The 27,145-nt window shown below is 36.4% G+C and overlaps 1 protein-coding gene across 13 annotated transcripts in view; it reads right to left on the bottom strand.

The window, feature by feature from the left end:
* The window catches only part of MBNL1 (muscleblind like splicing regulator 1), a 143,481-nt gene extending 116,687 nt beyond the window's left edge, over positions 1-26,794 (bottom strand). For all 13 annotated transcript variants that reach the window (XM_065876235.1, XM_065876233.1, XM_065876230.1 and 10 more), the window contains exon 1: positions 26,621-26,794. In XM_065876235.1, the coding sequence (XP_065732307.1) occupies positions 26,621-26,794 (174 nt within the window). The remainder of the gene's footprint in view (positions 1-26,620) is intronic.
* Positions 26,795-27,145: the final 351 nt, after the last annotated feature.

The following is a 27,145-nucleotide window of genomic DNA, read 5'->3' as shown; positions in this document are numbered from 1 at the left end:
GGAGTTGCCAATTAGATACTGAGGAAAAGCTCTTTACGGAAAAATTCCAGATAATAAATGCAGCAGGAATAATAGAGTTAAAAGTCACCGTTTTGCAATCCCTAACAAAATCATGGCGCTATGAAATGATCGACAATGGAGTGAAACCACTGGATCCAATTTTGATGGAGAACTTTATAGGAATTGGCTCAGGCTCACCTGAACTTACTGATAGATTTCAGCATCACTAGAAGTGGAGAGAAATGAAATTATTCCCTCCTGATGGGATGCAATTGGAAGTACAGAGCCCCATCTGGGAAGTATTCTCACCAAATAACAGTAAGTAGCACTAAAATTAAACTCAATTCTAGCTTTAATTTCTAGTCTACAGAAAATAAGGGTGATAGAGGAACAAGCTAAATGATACCACAGGGAAGCAATTAGCTAAATTCAGAATCTCAGATGTTCTCCAGGACAACGACCTGATTTTTTCAACTAATAAGGACATGGGGTGGGGGAGTGGGGAAGAAGCAGGAATTATCATAGATTAAAAGAATCTTAAAAGACATAAAATCCAAATAGATGTTGTTTAGATGCACATCTGACAATTTTATTTAGATGGTCATTTGAGCAATCTACCTGTAAAAAAGATGTGCTGTGACAACTGGGAAAAGTTGAATGTAAAGTGGGAATTAAGTGAATTAATGACCATATGACCCAGCAATCCCACTACTGGGCATACACCCAGAAAAAAACATAATTCAAAAAGACACATGCACCCCAATGTTCGTTGCAGTACTGTTTACGATAGCCGGGTCATGGAAGCAACCGAAATGCCCACTGACAGACGAATAGATAAAGAAGATGTGGTACATATATACAGTGGAATATTACTCAGCCATAAAAAGGAACAAAATTGGGTCATTTGTACAGACGTGGATGGACCTAGAGACTGTCATACAGAGTGAAGTAAGTCAGAAAGAGAAAAACAAATATCATGTATTAATGCATATATGTGGAACCTAGAAAAATGGTACAGATGAACCGGTTTGCAGGGCAGAAACAGAGACACAGATGTAGAGAACAAACGTATGGACACCAAGGGGGGAAAGCGGTGGTGGGGGTGGGGGTGGGGGTGGGGGGATGAATTGGGAGATTGGGATTGACATGTATACACTGATGTGTATAAAATGGATGACTAATAAGAACCTGCTGTATAAAAAAATAAAATAAAATTCAGATATAAAAAAAGAAACAAAAAAAGTGATATAATGAAATTATTGTCAATACTGATAGATTTGGAAATAGAGTTATACTTAAAACAAGTTATATTTAAAACAAGTTCTTAACACATAAAGTTCCTACATACATATAAGCAAACTGATAGGACAGGATGTCTGAGATTTGCTTTAAAATACATCAGGAACAAAAGGTATGTGGAAAGTAATATGTGAAACAAGATGGACAAATGTTCACAGAATGTTCACATGGATACATCCATAGAAAATGCAGATTGATACATACACAGAAGTTGTTACAGTATTTCTCTAACTTTGTGTATATTTAAAAATTACCACAATAATTTTTTAAAGCTACCAAAAAAAAAAAAAAGTTAAGCAGAAGAGAACGAGTTGTTACTGTCTAGAAGAATAACCAAAACTTTCTCTTATATTTTTAACTCAGAGTCACAAAACCTGGTTGACAAGCTAGGCTTTGCTTCTCCAAATCTGATCTGGCTGACCTAACTCAATTCATTTATTTATATCTGTGAACATAAATATCTGTATCTGTAGCAGGGAAAAAAATGATCTTTCCTACTTCAAGATCATGTATATATGAAAATAACTTGTAGACTTAATTTATATCTATACAAATATAGATATCATTATTAAAATGCTTCCTTGTTCACCTTCATGTCACATGTGTATATTATCATCTCTTCAACCAAGTAATAAGGTCTCTATGAGCAAAGCCTCTAGCTTATTTCTTCAACCAACAACCATTTGATCTTTTTCTATGGGGTCTACTATGTAACAAGTATTTCACTAAATGACGAGAACACAAAGGTGGTTAAGTCACAGGCCATGGACTCAAATCCAGAGAGGGAGGGAGATGCATAATTATGATTGATGTGCCAAAGACAGTTACAGAGATATGAATTGGGCGCACTACAGAAACGAGGAGGCAGGACAATAGGATGGCCAGGGCTGGAGTGAGGAGAAGCTTCCTAGAGGAGGTCATGTCTAAACTAAACCTAAATATGAAAAAAGTCTGCAAAACTCATATAGGAAGAAAAAAGTTCTCAGCAGAAAGAAACAACAACACAAACAAAAATAGAGGACATTAAGTTGGAAGAGCAAAAGAGGAAGGCTTTTACCACAGGGCACTATGGCTAACACTCATTGTTAGAGGCACTGAGTCTCAATCAATGACCCACTGGACTCAGAAAAATGTTAAGTACTTAGTAAGGGATCAATAAATATCTATTAATTAAAGTACAGAGAGATAAATGGTAACACTACTTGAGTGCTCATTGTGCATCAGGCATTTTGCTAATATACTGAGATAAGTGTACTTCTTACTCAACCTCACATCAGTCCCAGGGTGGGTACTGTTACTATCCCTCTCATACAGATAAGGACACTGGGGCACAGAAAGGCTAAGTAACCTGCCCAGTCACTCAATTGGCAAGTGGTATAGAAAGAAAAAATCTGGAAATAAATAACACAGCAGAGAAAGAAAATACCTGGAAATAAAATTCTACATGGATATTCCATATGGTCAAACAATTTTTTAAAAAAGAAGAGACAATTCTATAAACAGTGGGTGCTGCTAAGTGTTTAAGAAGTAGCTCTCTGGGGAGGGAATTGTAGCATTTGTCAATTTCCACAGTGTAAATCCTCCTACCATGGCCAATTTTAAGCTGCCAATACGACATCACTTAACCTGGAGTTGGGAACAGGTCTTATGTAAGCCAGTCCCAGCACTCCATTGGCTGCAGCTTTCAACAAGCTATACAGGTAGAGAGTTAAATTAACAGGCTAATCATATGACCAGGAGGTAACAAGTAAATCAAAGAAAAGGTGCCACTGCTATCTCTGTTAATTTACAGGACTCTTGTATATAAGGAACAGACAATTTATATTTGAAATTATTGAGTTCCTAAGGAGTATAATGAAACATATGAAAGGCAATGAGGATAAACACGTAATTCATAGAGGTTCCTCAAGGAAACATACATTTTATATGAATGACAGAGTTGACATTAAAAAAAAGTATTCCTTCTATGTGATTAATGAACAGTAATTAGTAAGTGATTCCCTGCTAAACTATTCCTCCCTCAGGGAGCACACAAGAGGATTTATTTCTAACTAGAGAAGTGGAAAAATGAAAGCACAGTTTAAGGAAACTATTTGATTTGGGTCAGCAACAGTCATTGCAACCAAAAGGAGGGGCGGAGGATTATTTTTGCATACCCTGTGCCTTGCAAGCTACCTATCATATAAAAGGGGTTGAATGATACTGATAAGGAAGGAGGAAAAAAGCCAGTCCCTCACAGATCTAGATCTAGATCCAGACAGATATTTCTATACACAGGTATGTGTATAAAAGGGAGTCCAAATTATTAATATTACTGTATGTACACCACTGCTTTGAAAACATTCCTTGAGGTTATCTATTTAACAAAGTATTGACTAAATAAGCATAGTTAGGTGAATTTTATATTTATATAAAAGACAGTTTGAATTATTAATGTTTATATATTGATCCTATCTCCTTATAAAGTTCCTTTATCATTTAACAACAGTGTCCAATAAATAAATATATCTAGATAAATTATAAATGAAATATAAAATCTATTTTTCACACAGAATGCAAATATAATGCTAAAGAAAAGCAGCTGGTGATTAGCAAAGCAAAAGAGATAAATTCTACACCAATTTGTTTAGAGGTCTACCAACCTTAAACCAGTATGTCCCCTTTTTTTGGCATGTGGCATGTTACTGAATCTGGCTCTTATGAATCCGCAGCCTATCTATTAGTTAACAGACTCCTGACTTAAATAGACTCCCTAGAAAAAATTGCAATTCATCAGTACTGTCTTTTGCTATTTAATACATATGCAAAACAAAGGCAAAAGATGCTTCTGAGCCTTGTTAGAGTCTATATAGGTTGCTTTCTGATGTTCTTCTTGTCTCAATAGTAGGTCCCAGGCATCTTTTATTGGGTCAATTTAACTATTAATTTCTACTCATAATGCTTATCAACATCAGAAAAACATCACTTTTTCAGTCCACTGCCTTAGGGCAGAAAAATTCACAGAATAAATGATTAAAAATGAAAAAAAAATCAATCAGCAACACTGTTATCTAATACATAAAATAACTCCAATAACCAATTTTGTTACTTAACTAAATTGACATTTTTCAGCCCAGTTAGGAGACTGGCATGAGACTACGGGTATATATTTTTATCTTTGTGATATCACAATTAGTTGAGAAGTGAAAATTCAAGTCAAGTGATTTTAGTGTTCTACATACAATGCTAGTTTTCATTTCCCTTCAAAGAGATGACTGTGTCAATGTTTAATGAAATGTGTGGTCTAATTTACAACTGTAATGACTATAATTAGCTTAATTGTCTTTTGAATCTTAAGGGTGGGGCAAGGAAGGTCGTGGCATGGGTCAGGAGCTACTAGTTCATCTGCTATTCTGCATTTCGTCCCATTTTAAAGTCAATGCAAGTAAAGTAATATTTATTGGAAGCTGACCATGTGTCAGTCAGGCCTATGGGTAGGCACTGGAGGTTCTAATAACTAAGGAATAGTCTCCGCTTTCAAAAAGCTTCCAGACAGAGGATGTGTAGGTCAAAACCTAACTACAATGGTTTATCTATTTTAGGAGTATGACAGAGTTCTAAATTATCTCTCCTGTCACTGCATTTTTATGCAGTAAAATCACCTAGGAAGTAATGTGTGTGTTTTCATATTTCCGTGCCATGGTAATACTACCTGGCTTACTAGAATCATACCTAAAACCAGAATGAATAGGCTTTAAATTAGGGATTAAGCGATTGTTCCTGGTGATACTCGTTCCTGGTAAAATCTGATCTGTCCAGATTTACAAAAAAAAAACTCAAGATAAAACAAATATCACCATCTCTTCCAATTAGTTTAAAAGTAGATCCAACTACGTGTTCTTGTGAAATTAACATGTTACTGTGTGTTATACAAATAAGAAGCAAGACGTGAAATACAGATTTACTGATTAAAAAAAAAAAAAAAAGCTACTTAATGTTTTGGTGATGAAGCATGGCACACCAGGCTCAATCGGCTGTCTCTTGAGCATTTTACTTACTTCCCAACTTGCAAGATTAGGAAATCAAACTAGCCTCATAATCATCAACAAATACAGTAAATGTAGTACAAAGGTGTTCTCTTTTGAGCACCATATGAAGAGGCTCACTGATGAAGACAGTAAGTATCGCTTATGCCACAGGAAGATACTCTACAGAGCCCGTATCTCTTTAAGATTATTATCAAGGCCTTACCTTCCGTGAAAGCACACTTTGCAGAAAAGCATGCGAAATCTAAAAAAATGGGTCAGCAGAACTTAGTCTCCAAGGAGACAACATTTACGAATTGTGAAGCTCCTTGAAGAGGGCCACTATGTCTCAGGAAGTGACTGTTTAAGTGGAGACTGTAGCATTTGTTACCAGCTACATAATTACTCCACTCCACTCTAACCCTAAATGAGCCTGAAGTACTAAATTTTTAATCCCTCCTAATGATTCTCTTCAAAGTGGATAAATGTAGGTTTCTCCTCAAATACTTAATTGCTAGGACGACTGGCATCAACATAATCTGGATTGTTTTTGACTCTCCAGAACTTTTTTTTCAATAGCTCGTCACACAGCTCCTAAAAGAATTGTTAGAGGGAAGAAATAATGAGCAAGGTAATAAGTGGTAGGGCCTAGGCATTTATACCTTTTGGAAGCTTGGACTCTCTTTTCTTCTTCAGGTTTAAGATATGCAACACTGTACAGGTTTCACACTGGGAAGTCAAAAAAATTTTTTTCCCTAAAATTGGAGTGTGGAGAAATTTAAGTGCAACAGAGATACATGATCTCCAGACAAATAACCTGTGTCTTCGTTACTGTTATTAGTTCTACAATAAAAACAACAGTAGTTATAGTTGCAGTCTGGATCCCAGAATGTTCCCCTCACAATAAACACCAACGCTAATCAATGCTTTTCTCAATATTCTCAGCAGAGTGAAAGAAAAAGGAAAAACAAAACACCGATGATGTTGCTACCCTGGTAGTATTGCTTCTCCCCATTGAACATTTGAAGAATAAATACTCTTCTACCTAAGCGTGATACTTTCCCAACAAAGCACTCTTACTAACAGTGAGTTAATATTGTTACAAAAATAACTGTGTATTGTGCCACTGCCCCGACCAATTATCACTCCCCTCTGAGACATGGGCTATCTATACAGCCACCGTTATCAGGAAGCCTGACCAGGTCCCTATGTGCTGCCTGCACAAGATAACATACAAAACATGGCAGGACAGCAAATAAAGGCCTGTTCCAGAGATTTCCATCAATAGAACATAAACAGTCCACCAGAGTGTCAGAGAAATTTAACTGCAAGAGTCCTACTATAAATGAAGGGTGCTGGATTCCTTAGAGAAATAGTTTATGAATATTTATATGTCACTACCCAACAAATGTCCTATTACATGAAAAAAAATTCTCTAACAAATTTGAAAGCACATAAAATCTCACAATAATCAATCATGGTCAGGAAGAAACATTGCTTTCAATTCAATGAACACTGAATGCCAAGGACATTCAAAACACCATACATAGAGAGGTGATGAATGTAAGCCTCCCATTCTTAAGGAGCTTACAAAATAGTGGGAAAAAGAAACATGAAAAATGAACTATAAAATCAGGTATAATGTGATTTATTCTGTAATACATAAAATGGTAGGAAAATGTAGAGAAGAAAAGTTATTCATGAAGTATGTCTCATCTGATAATCACTGTATAATGAGGGCCTCTTATGAGTAAGAGCACAGAGAGAGAACTAATAACTCATCTGTCAACTGCAACCACAGGTTGACTTTAGATGCAAGTTTAGTCAAAAAAAAAAAAAAAGGATTCTGCAAAAATCAATTGGCTAGGGCTTCCCTGGTGGCGCAGTGGTTGAGAGTCCGCCTGCCGATGAAGGGGACATGGGTTCATGCCCCGGTCTGGGAAGATCCCACATGCCGCAGAGCAGCTCGGCCCGTGAGCCATGGCCGCTGAGCCTGCGCGTCCGGAGCCTGTGCTCCGCAACGGGAGAGGCCACAACAGTGAGAGGCCCGCGTACCGCAAAAAAAAAAAAAAAATCAATTGGCTATACAGAATATAAAATACAGGATATTGTGTGTTTTATTATAATTTTAAATTGTGTCCTATACATCCTTTTATTAGTAAATTTTGTTATAAACTTACGTATACTTTTTTTTTGGAGAGCCTACTATTAAACCTCAAAACACTATAAACTTTTAATGCCACCAGTAATCAAGGCATCACAATAGCCAAGAAAGTTAAGGACCTTAATGGCAGTGAATAGCACCAACTCAACCTTAATTAATAGTAGTTATCATCAACCAAGTGTGTCATATGTTATTTTCATAAGGTGAAGACAGCATATTCCAGTTTTTGCTGTGACCTATGACCTGTCATATTTAAGCATCCTGCCAATCTCAGGATCTTTACAAATATGATTAAGCTCTAACCTCACCAGTGGCTCCTCAGTTTCCTAATCTATAAAGCGAATGGATTGCATGACGTCATTTCTAAAGACTCTTCTAACTGCAATCCCAAGAATCTACGGATCACTGGAGTTCAATGCTGAAAGTGATGAAGGAACATAAAGTATCTCTAAATATCATGCAAAACCCTTGAACATTCCATGAACAATCTTTTAAAACGCAAAGACTACCCAAATCTTGAATTTAAGCAAGAAAAACAGTTTTTTTTTTCAAGGAAAAACCTAGCACCTGAAGTTTTCATTCTTGAAATTCTTATAAAGCTTTAATTGTAGTAGAAGCTTGACTACTCAGTGATTTGCCTCTACAAGTGTTACTCTGGTAAAAGCTTAACCTAAGTGGAACCCCAGATGAATCCTGATTTTCTTTCAAGTTACTTCAAAAATGCTAGAAACACTTCCAACATTAAAAACAAAAATAAGGGGGGCTTCCCTGGTGGCGCAGTGGTTGAGAGTCCGCCTGCCGATGCAGGGGACACGGGTTCGTGCCCCGGTCCGGGAAGATCCCACATGCCGCGGAGCGGCTGGGCCCGTGAGCCATGGCCGTTGAGCCTGCACGTCTGGAGCCTGTGATCCGCAACGGGAGAGGCCACAACAGTGAGAGGTCCGCGTACCGCAAAAAATAAATAAATAAATAAGGCTAGTAGGTTACGTTCCAAATTTTAAATATTAACCTGATACTGAGAAATCATAATAATCAAGGGTACTTAACTAGCCAGGATATTACAATTTGAAAGCTGGCAACCATCTGTGAATGACCATAGAGTGTCTTTTTTTTTTTTTTAAGCTGTATTGATTGTATTTCTATTCTTCAAATTGACACAATAGCTACTCATGGCTTAGAAATGAGATTTGCAGCCTGTCCTTCCAAAGATCTATGCAGTAATAGTAAACCCAGTAGTTGGAATCCATCAAGCTCACACTGAGCACTGTCACTGGCAGAAAAGTTGCTGCTGGACAATGCATCTTTTCAAACCACCTGGAATAGAATCTGTAAATCCACAAACAAATGATTTTCCATCGATCAAGTCCTATTTTCATTCACATGCAGTTTAGAACCACACAGTGGAATACATTTGTAGCAACCTGATAAACCTAAAACATTGAATCTTTAAGTTTATGATGACGCAGTTTTATATGTGCTGATGGAATTAAAAAAAAAAAAAGGTTCAAAAAACAGAATGGCCAACGTGCTGCCAAGGTGATGGGAGTTAAAGTACGTAATGGTGTTAAATAATTTCCTGTCGAATTTCAAGACCCACATTCATTAAATAATTGGAAATGTATGAAACAGAATCCTTTTAAGGAGTTTTGTCATAAGATAAACACATCTTAGTGATCCAATCACTTCCAGAATGCTGGCAACTTGAGATTTCATTTTTCTTCCAACAGTGACCTGTTTTTCTCTAGAACAGTTACTAAGAAAAATATTTTTCAGCTAGTCATAAGAATGACTTCCTTAGAAGCCCTTTCCTTTGTACTATTAAACAGTCTGGAAAATTGCTTGCTTGACTCATTCATGCTGTCAAAATATACTACAGGCTAAGGCTGACCATCAGTTTTCCCTGTTTCCTAGAACAACACATATAATTTATGCATGAAGTTCTAAAGTAATGGCATCTGGAGTTTTAGCATCACTTTCATGTATTGATAGCTTATAAAACTATATCCACCCAGGCTAGTCTAATCATTTGCTGTGCCTGAGGCTGCCCCTAATGCAAGAAAAGTTTCGTTCATTTAAATCCACGATCAGTCAGAAATTCAAAGAGAAGATATTAGAATTATTTGGAGATTACTCTATTTGCAGTTGCTTGGAGATAATGAGATGAAATAAAATATGCAAAATATGAAATTCTTTACAAAAATAATTATGAGGTCAACCAGGTCATCACTGGAGCTCCACATTTGTTGATATACATTATAAGAATCTTAAAAGTAACACTTATTCTTTTACCAACTGTCTATTTTATTATAATTAATAGAGGAGATACAGCAAAATGGAAGATACGTAGCAAAAAGGAACCCTGCTAATTACAATCCATTTTTTTTAGGGAACAGAAGTCATAGCGAGTGTTATTTAGAGAGAAAAAATTATTTTTGAATTTGAAAGCTAGCAGGGACATTAATGAAACAGAGTGACTCCACTCTACCTTCTAACTATGAATAAGAAATTAAGTAGGTGAGAAGGTTATTTCATTTTTTTTTTTAAGTCGCGTTTTCAAATTTATCCACGATGCTAATCAAAAAGCAAAGTCAGCTCTATATGGGGAGTCTGGAGCATGTGAAGATTTCCAGATGGTTTTATCCTCGGGAGAAAAATACATCTTCTATATGGACTGAGAAGTCATGGCAAAAATACTACCTTCCCTGAACCTCTCAGCAGTATTCAAAGAATGGTTGTTAACCATGAGCCTACAGCTTTTGAAAATATATACCTGGCCATGTCTCTTGGTTTAGAGATTCCAACTGAGTAGGTCTAGGTGGTGGGGCAAGTGGTAGGGGTAGGGAAAGAATATACCTGCCAGGTCTTTTTGGCTTTGCGCAGAAAGCCTGGAAAAGCACCTGAGATGCTATCTGGCACACAGCAGGCATGCCACGTAAGCTGTTGACTCACATGGAATTAAGTGGGTCCTACTGTTAGTATGGTGGATAACTAAGCAAGGGAAAGGTTTGAGTCTAGCAGGTATTTGTAGCAAAATGATCCAACTGGCACCATCTCTTGTACACTCTCTACTTTCAATGCTGAGCTTTCACATTTCTACAGTTAAAGTTCCAAACTGGCAGGTCCTTTGAGGACAGGGTTTTAATAGGCATTTCCAAAAAGCCAGTCATAATTGTTTATGTTCCCTCATTTTTCAACAATCGTATGCTAGGCAAATAAACCAGAGGTGACAAAAGGTTATAGATCGAAGAGCCCTGGAAGGTATTAACACGGGGAGAAAGCAGTCCTCCTTCGGTCACCCTGAAGCAAACACGTTGTGAAAAAGTAAACAGATTTAAAATTTGAGGCCATACTGTGACTAGGAAGGATTAATAAGGAGCGCCTTTATTAACCTGAAAGTTACTATCATTATCAGTATTTTAGTTTTTTTTTTCCAATCTAATATTTCCATAAGTGGGGCGGAGGGGAGGGAGAGAGAGAACACACAAGTGCATGCTCTTTGACTACTGATGTTATCTGTAGAAACTTGTCTGCTGGAAAATGTTTCTTTAACTTTGGTTTGGCTCCTGTCTTGGATCTGATGGGAAATAAAAACTTTTCCATGGATTAGAGCCAACTGAGCCACTAAAACAAAAGGTAACATTCATTAGAGGACCATGGTACCATGATCTCAGTCTGAAGGTTAATTTTTTTTTCACATTAAGTATGGATTGTCTGAAGTTTGGAAAATTCAAACAATGTCAAATAAAATAAGCAAATATCAGCCCTACCTTAAATGTTATTGTTTACATGAAAAAATATTTTTCGCTAAGAAACAAAAGAGTAGATAAAAAGAACTCAAATTGATTCCCAGCTTAATCATTTAACTTAATTTCCTATCTCTGCAATATCCCCCAAATGTGAGCACCTACACACACATACACATTCCACTTGCTATTTCTACATATATCCAATAATATGCAATTTCAATAGGAAACCATTCTTAAAAAGACGTGACTTTTTCTCAATAAAATGTGAGCATCTAAGGGTGTTAGCTCCCTTGATTTTTAAATGAAATACAGGGGGGAAATCTCAGCTTTTACACATCTGCTAACTAAATATCAATTGACCATTTAATGCCAGGAAGGACTTACTGCACAATTTTTGGCATCTTCTAAAATGCTGAAGGGACTTGCCTGGTGGCACAGTGGTTAAGAATCCATCTGCCAATGCAGGGGACACGGGTTCAATCCCTGGTCCGGGAAGATCCCACATGCCGAGGAGCAACTAGGCTCGTGTGCCACAACTACTGAGCCTACGCGCCTAGAGCCCGTGCTCCGCAACAAGAGAAGCCACCGCAATGAGAAGCCCACGCACCGCGACGAAGAGTAGCCCTCACTCGCGGCAAGTACAGAAAGCCCACATGCAGCAACGAAGACCCAACACAACCAATAAATAAATAAATAATTTTTTAAAATGCTGAAAACAAATTTTATGTTTCCTGCCTTCAGAGGTCCTCCTGTACTTTCTCCTAATTGTTTCACAACATGTTAAAAGCCTAGCCAACTCAATTAAACAGGCTACAAGCATCTCCTTCAAACATATTTGATCCTCTTTCAACATCAAGTAATACAATTAACTCATTGCCACATACTAAATCAATACACAGCAGAACAGAATGAGCAATAATCAATAGCCTTAACAAGAAGGCAGTGGCATGGCTCAATAAATAAAAATAGTAAGCGCACAACTCATATTCAGAATTAGAATATAACAAAATTTATACACAACTGCAAAGGAAAACCCAGAGCTAGCCACAGGAAACTACTAGGCTATACTAGCCCTGAAAAGACAATAAAATCAGGGAGCTGGGGCATTTTTCCCCATTTGCTGCAAAAAGTATATACTCTCATTTCTAACTAAAATAAAAAAGTCTCAAGCTTGTGAATTAGGCCAGCATCTTTAAATATCTTGAAGCAAAAGAGACCATTTTACTGGGCTAGAATTGGATTCCTATCAATTCTGGGTAATATGAAAGGGGGAAAAATGAGGATGTGATAAATGGAGTATCTTGGACTTGGATGCCCCTTTACACCTTTGAGGAAGTTAAGTGGTAGATATTTTACCAACTAAGTAAGTTTATACAGGTATAAAAAGAACAAAGTAGGGATAGTGCAAATCATGAAAAAATAGACTTTAATATCGAACCTTCTAGTCTGTGCAGGTACTTTACTGAATAAACATTAATTTTATTTTTGAAACAAAGTCCTAGGTGAGTCTTTTAGGAAGAAATTTACATAAATAATATACTATTTGAAATATCAAACGTGAACTACTTATTTTAGGCCAACACAGAGCTAAAGAGGCATTAGTTTTAAATGAAATTAAATTTGGAACAGATGGTCACAACCACTTTTCCAATCATGGATAACTGCATTTATGAAATGGGTTTTTAGGCACAGACAATGATATAAATACTGACTTATTTTATTAATACTACCCCAGTGAAGTTAAAGTCAAGTGGTACACATGCTAGAGGTTAAGAGATGTTTTCTCTTGATAACAGGTAAATGAATAAGCTAGTGTGTGATAATGCAGGAAAAAGTCATCTTTAAATCTTTAAATTAAATAATGGATAAATACCTGTAGTACAGTATGCAAAATAATGCGACATTTCTTCTGACATAAGGAAAGTTCTTCTCTTAAGGGGAAGATACCTTAGACTGAATTCCAGCATTCAGACAAGAACACCACGAGCAGCTAGCTACTAGGTATGAAGTGTTTACACTGAGAGAGATGTTGCATGGAATGACCTATATTATGGAAATGATCTCACTGAATCCTCACAAACATTCAAAGCAGGTATCATTAGTCTCATTTTATGGAGAAGGAAACTGAGACTTCGGGAGGCAAAGTGATTGGCACAAAGTCACCAGGAAGTGACTGATGGAATCAAACCCATATCAAGCTGCATTCATGGTTTTGGCTCTTAACCAGGTCTTACTCTTTGCCATGAAAAGTTTTTTATTTACACATTTTTGAATATGGCTTTTTGCAATCACTCTGCAGATGCTACTTTGAGAAAAAACTCCAAGGTAGCGTTGGGACTACGTGAAAGCCATCAGTGGCTACATTCTCGTTACTCCTGGCACCGATATATTTGCTATAAAATAATATTTTATTGTAGATTTCATCCCAAGGAAAAGAGCAAAGAGGCCAATCTAGACACTCAGAAAACACCAAGAGGAAAAAAAAAACAAAACTATAGCTAAAGCAAACTAATGAAGAAAATGCCCAGAGAAATGAAATCAAAGGACGAGGAATACCAGCACTCTGGTATACTCACCTTTCCCTGTGATCAATTTGGTTCTGAACACAAAATAAGTTTTACTTCCATACCAAGTTTGAGTTTATATATCAAAAACAATTTTGTTAACAACATTTCTAACTGGTTGTTTGACTAAACTGATGCATTCAAGAAAACGGCCAAAAGGCACTGAGTTTCTAATCGTTTAAGGAAAGGATCCTTGTAACACTAGCTATTGATGTTAAAGGCTTTCTTTTCCCTTTTGTCCAAGCCAGCATTCGTCCAAATGAAAAGCTCTGTGAGGATAATTATATGTTTATCATAGAGCATTTTAAGTCATATAATGAACACTAATATTTGGATACCTCTTTTAAAAGTCCAATTTAAACTAATATTTACTAAATACCCTGTAAGCCCAGGAATTTGACGTCCTTAAATCCATGTTTTTCTGAGAGCAAACATGCTCTTTTTGTCATATCATGAATAAAATGCAAACAGTGATTCTTATATTTAGTCATTTTTGTTTCAATTACAAATAATGCAAAAGTCTTAAAAATGTCATAAGCTATTTTAAAATTAAATATTCATGTGAAAAAACTTTCCTCTTACTAAAGATAAGTACTATACAAATATACAAAGAATTAAATTACCTACTAAAATATTATTCCTAGCTAATTTTTAAAATACAATCTTAAAAGTTAGCATAAATACTTAAGTGTGACATACAATAGGAAGACGTATTATATAAATCATTGTCAAAGAGGTGGGTGAATGCTTTAATCTAGATTTTAATTTCATATACCGTAACTTACAAACACTTAGAAAGGCTTAAGCACAGTTTTTTGTTTCCAATATTATTATAAATGCCCAGTGAAACTCATGAAATATGAAGGAACTCTCACCCATTTAAAAAAAAAATGCCTCACGGTTCTATGCATTAGAAAAGTATCAATTATACTACTTCCTTGAATAAGAAAGGATATTCTATTTTATGCAAAAAAAATCATAAGGATAATTATGTAATGAAAACCTCCTTATCTGGTGCCCCATACATCACTTCCAAGCTTTGTCTTAGAATACTGAAACTCTTATTTGTTTTTTTTCTCAGAACAGACTATTATTCTGATTTTCTATACTGTTCCCAGTCTGGCAAGACTTTCAAAACTCTTCCTGACCTAAGTTTTAGATTCTCTATATTATCAAACTTCTAGTTAAAATTTAGTATAAATTTTCCATTTTAAATTTAAAAAAAACCTTATTAGTGATTATTCAGGGATGTTTTTCTGAATTAAGAAAAAGTGTGAGTGATCATGTTTTAAAAAGTATAGTTGTCTTAAATTCAGGCAATTACAGTGACTCAACAAATCACTAAGTGATTGTCACTAGTGATTGCCTAAGTATGTCTGTCACTCTAAAATGCAGACTCACTAATAATTAACACTATATTTTTGTATGCATAAGGTTGCTGTGTAGTGCTTCATTAACACTTTGTCAGCTTAAACAAGTTAAACTCAGAGCATAGGTTCTAAAGGTTGAAACACAGGCTCTAAAGACAGGCTGCCTGCATTGAATCCCAGTTTGACCACTTCCTGGCGATGCAAACTTGTATAGGCTACTTAATCATTCTGAGCCTCATCATTTTATACAATCAACAGATGACGATCAAAGCAGGGGAGTAAAATTAACCATTTCTATGTGTTACCTAAAAATCAATCTGATTCAGGTTTATCTTGCTAAATTTTGGAATATGATGGGTCTAGTATAAATCTTTTATCACCTAAACATACTCTACTAATACAAGCACACAGTTTCCCTAGCAGTACACATAACCAGAGTTGAAATTCATCTGCTCTTCCCACACTGACTACTTAACGGTTTCCAAGTTTTTCATGACAAACCTCTCAGACATACACAAGGACATTTAATGCCTACTTACATTTTACGTGGGCAAATTTGTGTTCCACTGGGACATTTTAATATTAAAGAATAGAAGAGTTAAAACAATGTTTTATTATTCTATGATTTTTTTTTTTTTTTTTTTTTTTGCGGTACGCAGGCCTCTCACCGTTGTGGCCTCTCCCGTTGCGGAGCACAGGCTCCGGACGCACAGCCTCAGCGGCCATGGCTCACGGGCTCAGCCGCTTCGCGGCACGTGGGATCTTCCCGGACCGGGGCACGAAGCCGTGTCCCCTGCATCGGCAGGTGGACTCTCAACCACTGCGCCACCAGGGAAGCCCTCTATGATCATTTTAATCTTCAATATACTTCTCAGAAGCTGTAGTCTATCAACAACCTAACAGGCTCTGTGTGTTATTCACCCACTGCCTATTGCAACGTCTGGTACACAGCAGATAGTAAATGATGAAAAGGGGAGGAAGAATGGATTATTTTCCATTAATTGAGATGCAGAGGTGGCAAATACTTTGGTTTGCCATTTTTTAAATTCCTAACCATTCAGCATAAAAATATGTGTTTGGGGTGAAAACCTCTCCTCCAGCATTATTCATCCTTACGGGAAACACAGAAGCCAAAAGTAGCCAATAAAGATTCTAAAACATAATAATAATTTTGCATTTCTCACAACGCATACTCAACCCACTATATGTATGTTACATGTTAAGCTACTATATGTCAATCATAGTTTAAAGGTTGGGGGGAAGCTACTTAAATAGACTCCACTATGCAAAAACTTGCAATGTAGATGACTCTTCTTCAATGTGGATATGACTTTTAGTTTACCTGAGTTTCAGATGAGTTTGTTTTTGGAGTGTTCTTTTATATATTGGGTATTCTTACGTGTACATTTGTCTTCCATTTATTACTGTGCTATAATTCATGGAAGGCAATATCTGGTGGTAAAATTTCATAATAGTGAGAAAATTTTAATAAATAAAATCATGATGATAATCTTTTCTCATGGCTAGATTTAGATTTCATTAGTTTCCACTTAGCCATGAAGAGATATGAGATAATGTGAAGAAAGGTTCATTCAGAACACAGATCTTTCTTAACAGGATTCTTTATAAATAAATGAATTCTTTAGTTATTTCGTTCTTCATGGTTCATTTCTCAGTTGCCTCCATTAAAGAATTGTTTTATGAAAAGCAACGTCGTCTACCAAAGAGGAATCTTATTTTGGGCATGATAAATTTGGCTCTGTTTTTCTCTAAAACCTTTTTTTTTTTTTTTTTTAAACTTGGCCCATTTGGTAAGCTAACACTGTTTAGTTATGAAAGCTTCATGGGACTGGAAGATGTTACTAGACTTATTTTCAGTCTATGAACGATTTTAGAATATTAGATGAGCAAAGATATCTGAAAGCAAATTATCGTCTGAATGCAGTAACATGGAAAAGAATGAATTACAGATGTAATTTATCCGTCATGAGCAGATCCTAAACACTGATTATGTCCATGCTTGTGCAGAAAATTGAAAATGATAGAAAAGCTTCCCAGCTTTTCTAACTTTAATTTTCCATGTTTTACTTTATGTAATTTACTGTCAACTATTAACAGCAGATGCTTCCTGCCTTATTTGAGAATAGCCTGGAATTAAGTATAAGTGATTCTGAAAACCAGAAGCCTCCACACCAAGTCTGAATTTTGTGCAGAGAGATAAATTCTAAGTTAAGATGCCTGGGGTCGTATGGGGTCTTGAGAAGACAGTTTTTGGATCTCAATAAATAGTGAGTCTCAATCTAACATGAACTGCAATTAAAATATAAATACTGTTGAATAAATTGAGATAGCATCAGGGACCTCCCTGGCGGTCCAGTGGTTAAGACTTTGCCTTCCAATGCAGGGGGTGCGGGTTCGATCCCTGGTCAGGGAGCTAAAGATCCTACATGCCGCACGGCCAAAAAACCAAAACAGAAAACAGAAGCAAATTCAATAAAGCCTTTTAAAATGGTCCACATCAAAAGTCTTTAAAAAAAAAAAAAAACTGAGATAGCATCAGAAGAATCCTTCTGAACCTAAAATTGTTATCTAGGGTTAAAATATAGGTGGTTCCCAATAGACCAACGGTGATGCAGGGGGAGCTGCCCCAGCCTGGTGGCCTGTGGCTATGGGAACTCTCTTATTGGGAAATTCCCTCTAGTTCTTCTCTTTCTACTTGTGGTCTCAGAATTAGTAGTTGTGAGAGGGAAGGGAGGGAAAAAAAGGAAAGATAAACCACCAGACACATTTCTCTCTCTCTTCCTTAAGTTTCTCTTCCACCGACCCTCCAATTGCTATGGAAAAGTTCTGCCTCTGAACTCTACCACCACCACCACCTAATATACTGGTCTCCCTGTTAGCAATCTGCCCCTGGAGGGCTGTGTTTTTAATATCTGCCTTCCCAAAGTTTGACACAGGAAGTGTTTAAGTTATACTCCTTGAATTGTGAAATCCCCACCCGCTATCACCTCCTAGATGTCTTTCTTCTCAAATCTGGTTCTTTATTGCTGATCCCTTGACTATATCCTGTGATAAAATGGCCAGAAAACAAAAACAAAAACATCTTAGTTTGATATTTTCACTATGCACCTATTTTTCCCCATTTCTACTAGTAATCAGAAAGAAACGGTATCAAAACAAAGCTACACTTTTGATAATTTTAGAAAGGAAAGAGAATGGGAAGAAGCTGTTCATCAATATGAAGTTCCACAGTGGACCAGACTCAGAACCAAAAAGCTACACATTTGAAAAGGAAGCAGGTTGAGACCTTAGCAAAAAAGGAAGGTTACTTGGAAGATATATTAACAAAAAAGTCATCCCACCCAGGGGAAGCTTTTGACATAGCCCCTCATTCCATACCCTGTCTTTACTCCCTATGATTCTGAGCCACTACCCTACTGAAAGCCAGCTCTGGGGCACAGAAGTAGCCCAAACACGGAGCTGAGGAAACCTCTCGCACCGGCTTGCAGATAGTGTCTGGGAGTTTGGGAAAGGTACCTTCCCTGCATTAGGCCCGGATGAATTTCCAGAGCCCCAAACTGAAACTTGAAATGTATTTTTCCCATCGAAACAGTTTAACAAAAGCAGTTGGGGACCTATGACACTAATATTACTTAAGATGTATGATGGGATAGTACTCATAATGTTTCTGGGGATCCTCCTGGGTTTAATTAATAATCAGAGTTTCCAGGGTACTCTTTGTACCCCTATGGGTTACTTAGGCTTCCCAGGGTTGGACTAATGACTTAACCACACTGCTTCTGTGGAAAAATGCTTTCTAAACAATTAAAACTTTGGAATATTTTTTAATATACATTGGGGGACAGCTATATAGTTTATACAGTGACTCCTTAAGATGATAAATTTAAAAAGTTTTCCTACATGGCCATACATTTAAAACAAATATATAATCTTTGAAAGTTGATGGAAGCAATTTTTTTCATGTGGGACCTTCCCAGACCGGGGCACGAACCCGCGTCCCCTGCATCGGCAGGCGGACTCTCAACCACTTGCGCCACCAGGGAAGCCCGGTGGAAGCATTCTTGATGCTATTTTGTGTTCCCTCACTGATTCATTTGTTGACTTAAAATATAATGTTTTGAGTATTTACTGCTTTAGGCCCTATGCTGTAAACCTGCCTGAAATATTAATTTTTATTCTTAAGCACTGCTGGTCAGGTATTTTCTTTGCTGAATCCTTGGGACGTGGATATGTAAATTAAGAAGCAATGTTTTACAGGAAAGTGGTTAAAAGTGCAGGCTGTGAAATTAGGTCACCAGGCTTGGAGTCCACATTTTACTGGGTGAATGACCTTGGGGACATCACTTAACTTCTCTGTACTTCAGTGTGACCATCTGAGAAATGGCAGTGATACCAGTAACTCTTCAAAGAGTTTTTGTGAGGACTAAGTACTATGAAAAAAGTAAAAGCACTGAAAATACTGACCAGCATAAAATAATTTTCAATAAATATTAACTCATTTTATTTTGCTTCATACAGAGGAAATAAAGTATTTCTGCAGAAGCAGCAGAAACAGGCATCAGAGTAACTACAGATTCTTTTGTCGAAATCATTGAGACCTGTTTTTTATGACATACATTCCTGTTATATTCCAGTTATAAATATATAACTGTTTATATAAGTATGCACTGGCAATAGGAAAATTTTTAAAAAAATAAAGAAAGCAATTTTTTATTTCTGTATTAGTAAAAATCAATCCATTCGTGATATGCCATATTTTATTGACTAACTATATCATGATTTGAAAGAAAAAAAAAAAGGCAACTCTAGTTAACAAGGACAGGAAAAGTGAGGACAGGTTTGCCAAGATAAGAAGATAAAAGTTTCTCTTCAGAAGTGATCTCCTCTCATACCCAGATGCTTTTCAGGGAGAGATACTTGATTCTGGAAGTTTTCTGGGGGGAAAAATATCTCGCTAACTCCCATCCCAGTAACTGCCCTCCCGAACATCCATTTCCCCCTTCTACCTAAACTACCCAGAGGCACGGTTTCAATTAGGGCGACAGTTAAGTACATAGTTTCCAGCTATCCTTGCTGCCAATGAGAAACCAGGATGAATCACTGGGTGAAGCTTAGAGGACTTTTGCTAAAAGGAGCCTAAGTGGGCTGGGCTGTGGCCTCTTTTGCCCATGCTTCTTCCTGCTTCCTGGAATGCAGATATGGTGGCTGGCACTGCAGTGGCCATCTTGCAATTTTTAAATAAACCTATGGTTGGAAGTCATGTGTTCCCGAGGACCTAAGGGTAAAGAAACCTAAGTTCTAGTGACTGTGGAGTCATCACATAGGCCTGGACAACCTACTGAAATATAAACCCTTAATTTGTTTATGCCTCATGCTGGGGAGGAGAGGTGTCTCTGTTACTCAATACTGAATGTAATTCCTTAAAGACAAAATGTCTAAATCATTTCTGTATGACTCCAGAGAGAAATATAAAAAGGGATCAGAACCAACAGTTCTGAAGCTGGGCAGTTAGAAAGCTGGAAAGAACTCAGGGATAACACAAGAAGAATATTACTGGTCAGACACGGCCAAGGCCCAAAGGTATCCAGGAGACAGCCTTTCAATCAAATTATAATGTATAAGGGATTATAACTATCAGTATCTTTAAAACACAAGTCCTTATAATAGAGAAAGTTTTATCTCTAACAACAAATCAAACTATCTCAAAGTGAAAATCTTTCAAAAATGTGCCAGAAGAGTATAAATAATGCTGTAGGTGATGTTCATTTGATGTTTTCTGTGTAAGAAATACAGTATAAGATAAAAACTCTGTAGTTGTTTATCATAAATAAATATTAGAATAAGATGTCCTCACCAGAATTATTCCTGTTTAAGGTAAAATTCACCAAGAAATCACTATTCTAACAATCTGTTATACTTCAAGCAACTAAATATTTCTAACAAGCCTTTCCAGTTGCTTTTACTGAAATTTCTGCGTATTAATAACTATCCTCAGGGCTAAATCACAGACCATCTACTTAGTTATCCATTTCCACTGACATAATTTTTGGCCTTGTTAACATAGAAATTGCTCCCTTATCTACAAGCACAAAATGTGCTTCTGCTGAAGTTTAAAAAAAAAAAACAAAAAAAAAAACACTCAAAATTTGCTCAATAGGATCTCTTTGTAAGAAAATAAGAAGCTTTGTCTAAGTCTGTGGGAAGGCAGAGACATTGCTCAGCATGAAAGGTAACAGATTAGCGATGTTGATAGCTGAAATCCTCTACTTATCCTTGGCAAGGAAAATGACAGGATAAGCTTCCCAAACTAGGTCCCTAGGTGTCTGTGCTGAGTCTGAGAAACATTCAGTTTCTCACCTCTCGCGTGAACCAGGCACATGTCACACACTTCCTGAATACAAGATTCACACCACACTGCATAGGCTCTTTTAAGTCAGTAATAGCCATCAGCAACAGCCTTGTACATGGAATCGCTTTGAGGCCATTCGTGTGGAATCAGAATTTTGTGTATGTTTAGAAGTCTGAGTTACAATTAAAGTTTGAACTCGATTATAAGTGCCACATTGCTTTAGGTTTAAATTGTTTTTCGTTTGCCACAAAAGTTGAAGCAAGGTTTAATGCGAAAAAGAAAAAATAGAAGCAGTGTACCATAATCTTACGAAGAAGAAAAAAAAACTAGTTCTAGAATTAGTGCCTTAGGTATCATGATTCAAAACACGGCTTGAAATTTGTCCAAAAGTTTAAAAATCTTTGCTCCTTTAAAAAATATTATTCTAAAAAAAGTCTAACCATAGAATATAAATAGGTAAATGAATAAAGTTGTAAGTATTACCAAAGCAGCTGCGGCTACTGAGAATTTCATTAAAGAAACGTTTGTGTCAGAGTTGATGACATTACGCCTGGCTCATTCACAGGGTATTCTTTACAAAGTTGTGACGTTTCTGCTTAGAAAATACAATTTGAACTTTCATATGATACACAGTGCTACCCAAGTTATGCTAATAGCTCATCTCCTAAATCATTAGGGGGAAATGAGGAAGTCCTGTGTCAACCTGTCACTGAAAGACACACTGAATATGTACCTACAGAGCTACGTGTACCTACAATACTCTGTCAGAGTTTTCATATCACATGGGAGATGCACTTAGCAAAACAACAAACAACAATGAAATTCTAGGTAAAAGTTATTCCAATTAGGAGCCTACTAGATCAAAGTTTTAATTCAAAAGTAGATGTTTAGCCTGAAACTTGCAGATACCATTTTGTCAGGATTATCAGCTGAACTGGTTTAAAAGATATTATGGAAAGACTATGCTGGGACTTACAGTAGCAGCAACACAGGCAATTGCTAAATGGAAGATAAACTGTGCTAACAATGGAAGATCTTCTAAAGTGTAACTGTCAATACCTTGAGACGACTTTATTATGTCCAGTTATGTCACCCTCTCCCCACGTAACCATCTGGAGACTTGGTTTATCTGCGTTACTATGAGTTTTCTAGTTGCTCATTTACCTGGATGTTTACCTATTTGTGTGTCTTCTAATAGCTGATTTTATTACTTCACATATTCCACTAAGTCTTCAGAGGCACTTTAAATGTGTTCGCTCATGCCCTTGATTCCACACCACTTTGCAGTGGAATCTGGTCTCTGATGTGTCTATGATAAATTTGATCAGCTGGGCTATCTATATACACAAACATGTACAACAGTGAAATGAACAATTATTTATCTTAAACAAAATTGCCCAATTTGGTAAGAGAACAAGGTACTAAACTTTTCAAAGGTAAAAGTTTGCTAGATTTTTGGAAAATAGATAGTAAACATAAAGGTTATATTTCTCCTCCCAGAGCACCTGAAAAGTAAATGGATGTTTGAAAAAGAAGAATTCAATAAGCAAGTCTCTTTCCGCTGATCACAAGATGAAAGCTTATTTTTTGATAATATAAATAACCTGGCATCACTTTCAAATACAGCCTGTAGGCTTTCTTTATATCAACTACTTAATTTTAGTTAAGAGATGATTACTGAAGAAAATCGGTAACTTGCCACTAACGACTCTTTGAATCATCATTCCTGAAACATGATCTTCTAATAGCATCTTATAGTGTTGACATTTTTCTTTTGATATTTTTCTCTTTGGGTATCCCTTTCATAAGCCATAAGAAAAAAAAATCCTCTCCAGCATTAAATAAAACACCTTTTCTAATGTTCAGTATTTCTGAAGTAATAAAACACTCAAATCTATAATCTGTGAGCAATTTAATTCTCAGTATGAATATACTCTTAGACTGCTGGAAATTAAGACTGCAAGTGCAAAAGCAAAATTAAGGGAGAAAAATTAAGTGCTTAAAATATTGTTTAATTTATAAATGATAAGTCATTATTACATCTTTTGTTCCTTCTTACTGCCATCATTCTATTTCAGTATATTCATAAGTAAAATGAGAATATATAATAATGAGGAATATACGTATATTCCTCATTATTATATATTCTCATTTTACTTAGCAACACATTTACTGTGACGCAGAATTCTCGGTTTTCACGTAGTAAATGCATCTAAGTTAATTATTTAAACTTTAAAATCACCTATATGCAACTAAAAGACTATCAGCTGATTTTCTTCCTATTTCCTTTAGTATGCCAATTGATTTCTTTTACATAAATACTTTCTTGAACTGTTTGACTTCTGTTTTTAATGAAATGAATTCTCCGCCTCTGTGTAGAAGTCTGCTATAAACCTAAGTCACCTGGGAGCCTGGCCAAAGTCTGAAACAGCACAGCTGAAGGGTACAGCCATTTCCCAGGGTCCTCTCAGAGAGTATTTGCTTTGCTTTCCTAACTTGCTAAAAATAGTAGATTACACAGTCTACCTCCATCTCAGGGCTCAAGAACTCACAAAAGGCTGGACTATGGATTGTAGCAATATATAGAACACATTTTATTAAAGAAGTCAGGATATTACAAGTTTTCTAAATTCCTTCCGTTTACTCTCTGAAACAATACAAATGATCTAGCGGTTACTGGCATGGAAATCTCATAATGCTCCCAAATTTCAGAACTTCAGGCATGAGTCATAGAATTACTTTAACTGTTTTAAAATATGTTTTTGATCTATTTTAGCCACAAAATTGAACACAGGAAGACTACTATCTAAAAGGTGGGATTCTAAATACTCTATAAAGGATCACATGTGTTAGTTACAAACATACACACATATGTATGAAACATGGCTTTTTGAAACATGAATACTTAATTACACATTCAAATTTTTAAAAATTACTTCTTAACATAGTTCCCTAACATTTAAGGAGCTGTTGTTCTGGGGATGAAGCTTCACCAGAAATAAATTTGTGTTTATTTTTTCCCTGTTATTTAAATCAAAATATCTTACCACATTTTAGACACTATAAATTAAATTTCAGTTTCTCTCAGAAAGACAAAGAACATGGACAACGTTTGCATTGATTAGCTGCCACAACAAGCTCATTTCAAAAGTAAACTTAAAATCCTGAAATTATTTGTTATTAAAAAAAAGTCCTTGATGTTGATGTGGCAGTTGAATCCTGTTAACCACACAGCATGTCATTAAGCAATGCTGCTGCTTTACTCAAAGGGGGACTGTTCCATGGCCACAAGTGAGCAGCAACTAAAAAAATATTTTGAGATGGAAAAATAGCAACTGAATTTTAATGTTTCACAATGTTTCCAAATGCTGTGAAAGCAGGTCTTCTGTGAAACCACTCAGTGTCACAGCCAAGTTTAAGGTCCTTCATTTTGCAGCTACCAGTGCACCATCAACTGTCTGTGGGATTAAAAATTGGATTTACTAGTAATTGGGTCAAAACAGGGCTACTTATGGACACAGCTGGTTACAGACAAGAGTAATTAGCCCTTTGCCCCTCATTTTATGGGTCCCAGTCTCTAATCACACCTAAGTTCAGTTGGCAGGAATTTAGGAAGACACGTTCACAAGGCACAACCACTGTGCCCTTCATCGATGCCTTTCAAAGGAAAGGGAAAGAAAGGCCCAGTGGTAATTTATAACTTTTGTTTCTTGATCTTTAGCACTATGACACTAAGAACAATCTAACATTATAAGGTATCTTTGTTGTCGTTAATACCTTTTTTCATATTCTACTTTGAAGATAATATCCTTGAGTCTTTGGTGAAACTTTAGCAAAGTGAGCTACACACACTGGACCGAGAAGCAATTTACTGAAATAGTTAACTCACAAGTTAACTCGTAACACTGGGGTGAGTTATGAGTTAACTTACACGTTAACTATTTCAGTTAATTCACCCCTATGGTATTAAAGAAAGGTTACTGTAGCACTCTTTTTTTCTTTTTGCAAAAGACAAAATGGATCTATGAAACCTTCACTTTTCTACATATGTTGAAAAAACAGCGACTCCCCTCTCCAAGGTTCAAAGAGTGAATTAAACCAGCACATTAATATTCAAAGGCAGTTCATTGAACCAAGTATGTAGAGAGTACCCAGGAATCTTCACACTTCTAGTCGACCCTGCACATCAAAATTAAGACACGTATGCTATCTTTTAAAAGACCCACTTTCAAACTTGATACCTGAAACACGAACCCAATGACATTTTTGAATGTCGAAATATACTAAAGTGAACTTGTTGGTGTCATGGTGCCCACAAAAGCTAACTTTTAACACCCTTAGCTGAGACTGTTACAAATAAAAACATAATAATCAGGAGGTAACAGAAAATAAACGGCTAAGTTACTTCACATTAGAATTTTAGAAACTTAAAAAATCCAATTAATAATACTACTCAAGCGTTTCTACTGAATTATAAAAGTCACATTCAACAAAGTTTATGCCTCTGACAGGGTACTGTGGCAGCAGCCCAGAACCTTACTTCTATAGTTATGTTTTCCACAAAACACATTGCTTCTGGCCTTAAAATAATATGCTCATACAACAAAAAGGAACTCCACAATGTCAAAACATTAATATAAAAAGTCTATCCAAGTTTAGCTGACAAAATCTGCTATACTTTTACAACGGTACAGCACGTTTTCAAACAAGCAAAAACAAATCATCCCCATTCAGCTAGTGCCACGGCCTTGTATATAATCTATGCACATGCTAACACACACATGTATCTACATTTACTATTCCTATAGATAGGCACTGACTGAGCTATTATTAAGTAAAAAGTAGCCTGACACCTTCTGCTCTAGAAAAAAAAAAAATCACAGCATTAAAGGACGGAGAAAGTTATTCATAACAAAGAAAGTTTGGCCAGACTTGGTTCTATTGCTTCTCAGTAAAGTCCCCCACCTCAACATCATCAAGAACACACCGTATAACTAAAACTATTAACACAGCAATCCATAATTCCAAACTCAGTGGACTGTATATCCATATCCCCTTTATTCAATTATTGCATATCCTTAAAATAATATAATATTTACTCACTTTCAATGAATCAAAGCAGGCGATTACTCGTCCATTTTCAACTTGGCAGCTTTTCGAAGGATGTGCAAATTTACATTCCGTGTCTGGCCGTGAGCAAGTCCCCCTTTGGAACTCTCTACATACTTCCAGTGTTAGCCATTTTGTGTCCCGAATTGGTGTGACACTAACAGCCATGTTTAGATTTTACAGGTAGTTAAAATTTTCAGTGAAACCAACAAACTCAACCCCCCCCAAAAAAAAAACAGTAACAACCAAAAAAAAGAAAAAACTGAACTGATAAAACTGTAAAATGATGATGAAAATGTCTCCTCCAAAATACTTTTCCCCCACTCCCTGCTTTAAAAGTACATGGAAAATTGTGTTGTCAATATCAAGGAAAAGAATCTCCCACTAGAAATTCACAGCATGAAACTGTTAATTCAAAGAGGTTTTGGTTTTTAGAGAAATACTAGGATCGTAAGTAGATGAACGTTTAAAAGGAGGGCCTCGAATCAGCCTTGTGCTCTCAGTAACCCCTTCCCAGTG

This window comes from Phocoena phocoena, chromosome 4 (assembly GCF_963924675.1).
Source record: "Phocoena phocoena chromosome 4, mPhoPho1.1, whole genome shotgun sequence".
Taxonomy (NCBI): domain Eukaryota; kingdom Metazoa; phylum Chordata; class Mammalia; order Artiodactyla; family Phocoenidae; genus Phocoena; species Phocoena phocoena.
This window is presented reverse-complemented; position numbering and strand designations above follow the sequence as displayed.